Genomic DNA, 6,647 nt, shown 5'->3' on the forward strand with positions numbered 1-6,647 from the left:
AATTAGGTTTTTTGAAAATTTAAATTGATTTAAAATTAGACATAATCCACATCATTCCTCATAAAAATAAACTTAGATCATAATGAAAGAATTTCATTAGGTTTAAAAAACAAATAAAAGATTAAAGTCATTAATCTTAAAATAAACTACATATAAAAAAGTAAAGTCATTGATCTTAAAATAAACTATATAGTTTCAATAAGTCCAAAATTTGGTTTTTTAAAAATTTAAATTGATTTAAAATTAGACATAATCCTTCCGCATCATTCCTCATGAAAATAAACTTAGATCATAATGAAATTCTAATGAAAGAATTCATTAAGTTTAAAGAAACAAATAAAATATTCTTTATCATAATAAAGTTTGTTTGTACCAGAATCTTGTTAAATTATGGCACAAAAATGACATCATTTCATTATAAAATTAACTTACAAAATTATAATTAAGGTCGGTATGTAAAACTCTTGGGGTGGTTCCACTTTCTCAAGAAATTCAAAACCATCAATTTTCCCCCTTCCGCGTCCGCGTAGGTATATAGCCACTTGAGATGGAGCCGTGCACCAAGAATCCATCGTATCCCAGTCAGTCAGATCCGTAAGATCCGGTCAAGCGTATTCAATTTGCATACAGACTTCGCGTTATTATCAAATGTCCGCGTAGGCGTCATCCACACGTTGAACGTATTTTCTTCGAAGCCACTTTTTTTTTGAATGGAGAGGGAATGTGCCCAACACTGCACTTGCTCACAGGGTAACCCATAAATTCTCGAGCGGCCGCAATTAAATCTCAAGAGATCGTTTTCCCCATTCATACTGTGTTTTTAATCAGCAGACAGTCGAAGCAAAGTGGGATTTGAACGACCCACGAAATGCTTTTGGGGATTTGGGTTGGGAAGGGGTTTTTATCTCTGTAACAGAGTGTTACAGGATTTTCTTATTTATATGCTTTGGGTACTTAGAATAGTTCCGCGGGTCATTAGAGTCTCTGCATCTTATTCTGTTATAAGTTCTGCATTGGTCATCACAGGAGGAAGCGAAGTTTAAAGTTGGTATCTTGACATCTCGCGACAGAGTTATGTCATTGGGCGGTGGCGTCTGTGCAGCCGTGAAAGAATTAATGGAGTTTAGTGATCGACCCCAACTACTGATTCCAGCAGATTCAGAATCTTATGAATTGAAAAATAACCCTACATCAACAGGCAAGCCCTCTGTCGTTGCCGCCAGCAGTGTCCATGAGCTGCTCGAATGTCCAGTCTGCACCAATTCTATGTATCCTCCCATTCACCAGGTATGGCTTCTCTGCACTACCCATTGTGCTATAATTCATGTTTTTGTTGTAGGGATGAAATTTTGAAATTATTACAGATTTCGGAGAATTTTTATTTTCGCGAATTACAGGAAAAATGTTGGACTGCTTTCTTTAAATTAAAATGGAAAGAGCTTGTTAAGATCTGGTTTAAGATAAAAATTTTCGCGGATTACAGGAAAAATGTTGGACAGTTTTCTTTAAATTAAAACGGAAAGAGCTTGTTAAGATCTGGTTTAGGATAAGACAATCTCATTCCAGTTATAATGAAAAGAAAATAGCCCATCAAATAACCAAAGAACATTGTAAATGGAAAAGTCTAGCTTGATCTAATGATGGCTTACTTTGTACTCTTTGAAGGGATGAATTGTACCATCTGTTATATCTATATATATATGTGTGTGTGTGGTTGGGTTTCAGCTGTGAAGATGGTAGGGTGTGACAGGTCGCCCATGAAGGTCCAATTCCCCACAGGTACAAACAAGTGGCCTGAGTGATTTCACAAAAGAGTACCCTTTGTCACAGCAGTTTAACTGAAGGTAAATGCATGTTTAATCCATGAAAATGGACCACTTGTGGTTCCTGATGCATTCAAGCCGATTGCAATGCCTCCTGCGGTTTAAAGGAAGCACATAAAAAAGAAACCATATACGTCAAGCTTTTTGGAAAAAAGAAAGCACTACACTCAGATTCTTGCCGACATATGCTGAAAATTAATCAAGACAGGTCCTCTTAAAAAAAATCCAGGCAAAGATCACTACACTCAGATTGTTGCAGACATATTTCTCGAAATTAATCAAGACAGGCCCTCTTCAAAAAACCCAGACAAAGAGCACTACACTCAGATTCTTGCAGACATTGCTCAAAATTAATCAAAACAAGCCCTCTTCAGAAAATCCAGGCTTTTTCAATTCATCCCTACATTCATTCATTCTGTCTCCCGAAAAAACACATTTCAATCCCTTTAAATAGGGAAATTGCCCAGCTTTTTCCTATAACTCCCAAATAGCTACCTAATAAAGAGACAGCATAAATAAAATTTTTCTTTTATTAGATTGAGAAAAGCAGACCCCTGATAAAAGCAAATCCGTGTTTGTGATAGAGAAAACAATCACAATGTTCTGCAGAGGCTAGAAATCCCTTACCTGCTCAATCACAATCAGATATAGAAATGGTAAGCAAATAAAGGAAATCTTGACAGAGGCAGCAAATTTTCACCTTCACCAGGGATACCATTTATTAATGTGGGGAAGCATCCCTTGGGTTGCCCCTCAAGGTTTTATTTGAAAAAGAGAGTGCTACTTTGACCCAAAGGTTTTAATTAGACAAGTTGGCAATGTTGAACTTTGAATCCAATACATATTGTTTGATTAGATGCTTGGAGCATTTGGCAATGATGATCCACATTGTGCTGATTTACATTTGATGTGGAGAACCTGTGAAAATGAGGAGTGTACATCAGTAAGTAGAATATTGATTACAGTAAAAGTACATTTTGTAACTTAATTAGATATACAATTAGATTTTATTAAAGCTGAATATGAGTAGACTCGAGTTGAAATAAAATTAGGTGGGTGCTCGGGTCACCTGAGTCTGCTTAAGATGGATTGCTCTGAATTCTCTCAGTTAACATTATCGGAAATTTGAGGAGTTTAGCAGCACATTTGGTCCTACAGTTGGCAAAATGCAGCTGCTCAATTGCTGAATAACCAATGAAAAAATAATATAACTGTATGAAGTAGATTTTCCAAACAAACTAGCTGGTAGCAGGGTTTGTAAATGGTTGATGCACAGAGCCGTAGAGTCCCTTGGGGAATTACTTATGGTTGCAAAATTATCTTGCGCTCCTATTTTCTTGGACAAGATCCCATTTTGTGTACAAGATATGACTTGCTACTGTATGCTTTTAAAAGCTTAGCCCCCCTTTAAGCAACCTAATGTGATCCCAGCACTAGAATCACTTGAAAATTAGTTAAAATCATTTCAGAATTAAAACAGTAAAGGATGATAATTTAACTGTTTCATCCCTAACTACATAAGGAATGAACTCTATTAAAATTAGAATGAATGAGATAGCTGTATCAAATCTGAAAATGGGTTTGGTGTGTCTATGGATGAGGGTATAAGTTGCATGGAAATGAACTATTTTTGTATCTTCCTTTTTTTGGAAATGGCAGTTATGAAGTCTTCCTTTATTGAGTCCTTTCGAACTGCTCATTGAAAATTCACAATGTTTGAATCTATACATCTGTCAGAACATTAGTTGGCCATTTCAGAAATGAAGAGGAAATGCTGCCTTCTAGGAAATTTATTATTTGAAAATGTGAACTTTGACTAGTACTGATTCTGTAGCTTATAAAATGAACTATTTTTGTATCTACCTTTTTTGAAAATGACAGCTATGAAGTTTTCCTCTATTGAGTCCTTTCGAAGTACTCATTTTTGTTTGTAGGAAGACTATTCAGTGATCCTGTCATGACCATACAAACCAAATTACGTGGTAGTAATTATTCCAACACATGTGAACAGTTGTTTGGAATCTGGATCTTATAAATTTGTGGATTTGGTTTGTATTTTCTTCATTTAAACCTTCAAAGACTTGTCTGACATTCAAAGTGGATCAGTGACAGAAGGGTTTAATTAATTTTGTAATTTCTCTTGGAGAATTTGTTTGTCTGACAAAGGCCTTCTCCTGAATGTCCATGCAGTGCTCAAATGGTCATACACTATGCTCCGAATGCAAATTGAGGGTCAACAACCGGTGTCCCACCTGTAGGTACGAACTTGGTAATATTAGGTGCTTGGCTCTTGAAAAGGTGGCAGCATCTCTAGAGCTTCCTTGCAAGTATCAAAGCTATGGTTGCCAGGAGATATTTCCTTACTACAGTAATTTAAAGCATGAATCTCAGTGCATTTTTAGGCCATACAATTGCCCATATGCTGGCTCTGAATGCAAGGTAGTTGGAGATATTCCCTTTTTGGTGGCTCATTTGAGAGATGATCACAAAGTTGATATGCATGAGGGTTTCACCTTCAACCATCGATATGTAAAGTCAAATCCACTTGAGGTTGAAAATGCTACATGGATGCTAACAGTGAGTCCTTTCACACAGCTTGAGTACAAGCTCCTCTTTTTTTGTTTTTTTATTCCTTGCTTCGCATGTTGGGAATTATATTCATTGATGTTTATCAGTTGTTCCATTTGCAGGTATTCAATTGTTTTGGGAAATACTTTTGTCTACATTTTGAAGCATTTCAATTGGGCAAAGCCCCTGTATATATAGCGTTTCTGCGTTTCATGGGAGAAGATAATGAAGCCAAAAACTTTAAGTACAGCCTCGAGGTCGGAGGCAGTGGTCGGAAACTGACATGGCAGGGGGTTCCTCGTAGTATCAGAGATAGTCACAGGAAAGTTCGTGAGAGTCATGATGGACTCATCATACAAAGAAATATGGCACTATTTTTCTCAGGCAGTGACAGAAAAGAATTGAAGCTTAGACTGACAGGGCGCATATGGAAGGAACAATAATTATATGGACCTTTCGAAGATCTCGACTAAGACAAATAAGTTATATCTGCTGTTTGATTTGTTTGTCTCTTGCTGTTGAGTTCATTACAAAGGTTCTGATCCTTTCAATAAGCAAGCTGTCATTGTTAGAGATTCAAGAGAGAAAAATGATATCTAGAAAGTGTATTGGTCGACCACAGTGCAAGTTCTATGCACATTTTCTCATGTAAAGACGTTCTTGTAATTTCTAAACAATGGTAATTTAACTGGATTTCGTGTCCATTATTTACATTGTCTTATGGTAATCATCAAATGGATATAAGTTGTTTGTCATTACCAACAAAGTTAGTGGGTGGAGGATTTGGGTGGGTCTGAATCTTTTGTACAATTGATATAACTATATATATGACAAGAGGTCATATCTGTAGTGTTTATTTATGTCTTGAGTAGTCCTTGAGAGTGTTTCATCTTCCATCTCAAATGCAAATATAGAATCTTTTTGTTGTTCATAGAATATTAATCCAATTGTAAAAGGTTTTGATAAAAAGGTTTGAATCATGTTCCTTCCCATTGGAGGAAGGAAATGCAGGCTATCTTGAATCAAATGACTTTGCATATACGGAGGTTCAGTTTCTGGTCCTTGTTGAAAATTTCCGATCCTTTATAATCTATTGAGAAATTAAGTTGGGTTATTTCAACCAGGTGATATTGTGACTGTTGACCGTAAGGGAATAAAGCTGCTTTCAAGTAATCCCTTGTGACCTCACAGCAAGTTTTTGTTGCTTTAATCAGCATACCTTTCCTAAAGAGGAGGTTCCCTTCTTCAAGAATTCTGTTGTCACCAATGGAATTGATTTGCGATCCTCGTTCATCATCTAAAATTCTTAGTGTTGGTCTCAATTGTGATTGGCAATTGAAGGCATCATGAAAAGTAAACCACTATGGGATAGCACAAATCATGAGTGAAGAGTGTAAGCTATCATCAATTTTTTTTCATGGACTTGACAGCTACACTGAGTTTAAATTTTAAATTTTTATTGCAATTTGTAAGTCTCAATAAATATGGTTAATTGTGGGAATTAGTAGAAAGAGTCTTAGATATTGCTTTATTGGGGTGTTAGATGGGGAAAGTAATTCAAGATATCCATATATAGTCTGGTTTTCAGTAAGTGCTAAGCATCCCATGGCAGAATATTAAATGTTTGCAGAGTGCATAGAGGTCGTTCGATCTGGACATAAGTGCTAAGCATCCCATGGCAGAATATTAAATGTTTGCAGAGTGCATAGAGGTCGTCCGATCTGGAATACGTCCAGATCCAACAGCCTTTATTCATTTTGTGGTGGGATTTATGAGTCTGCCGTGGGGTGCTTAGTATTTGTCGTGGGTTTGGTCTAAGGAGAGGAAGGGGTTTGCGGTTTACTAAGAGTTAACTTGGAGAAGGAACTTGGAACTTGAGACTAGATATGGATTCAAAAACCTTTGGGGTTTTGATCAATGAGCATTCTTCTTAACCTCTGCTAAACCAGTGAATCCTTCTCAACTGGTTCCATTTGCTGCAACGCTGACACAAAAGCACAAAAGAGAAAGCAGCGAGTCTTGATAATCTCTGTTGGTAATTAGAGTCATTAATCATTCAAACAAGCAAGAAATGGTTCTTGCTTAAAACTGAAAAACTGAAACCACACATTACACAAGGAATTATGTGGTAAACTCTTGACAGTGTCAAGGAAACTTCCACGGGCCAAGGGATTGGAAATCTTATTTTTCAAGAATGTGGTAAAGCCTTGACAGTGTCAAGGAAACTTCCACGGGCCAAGGGATTGGAAATCTTAT

At 36.6% G+C, this 6,647-nt stretch overlaps 1 protein-coding gene across 2 annotated transcripts; it reads left to right on the plus strand.

Moving 5' to 3' along the window:
- Positions 1–523: 523 nt before the first annotated feature.
- Positions 524–5,102, plus strand: LOC149232334 (E3 ubiquitin-protein ligase DIS1-like). Of its 2 annotated transcripts, none has more exons than XM_089379393.1 (3): positions 524–1,287; positions 4,014–4,400; positions 4,499–5,102. In XM_089379393.1, the coding sequence occupies exons 1-3, from the start codon at positions 1,075–1,077 to the stop codon at positions 4,832–4,834; spliced, it is 936 nt and encodes a 311-aa protein (XP_089235519.1). In that variant the 5' UTR covers positions 524–1,074; the 3' UTR covers positions 4,835–5,102. The 2 variants fall into 2 exon arrangements, with proteins under 2 accessions (XP_089235519.1, XP_089235520.1); XM_089379394.1 differs by having other exon boundaries at positions 529–1,287; positions 4,514–5,102.
- Positions 5,103–6,647: the final 1,545 nt, after the last annotated feature.

The sequence above is a fragment of the Pinus tabuliformis genome, chromosome J (assembly GCF_031772625.1).
Source record: "Pinus tabuliformis cultivar Carrire ecotype Pingquan chromosome J, CPIR1, whole genome shotgun sequence".
Classification (NCBI taxonomy): Eukaryota; Viridiplantae; Streptophyta; class Pinopsida; order Pinales; family Pinaceae; genus Pinus; species Pinus tabuliformis.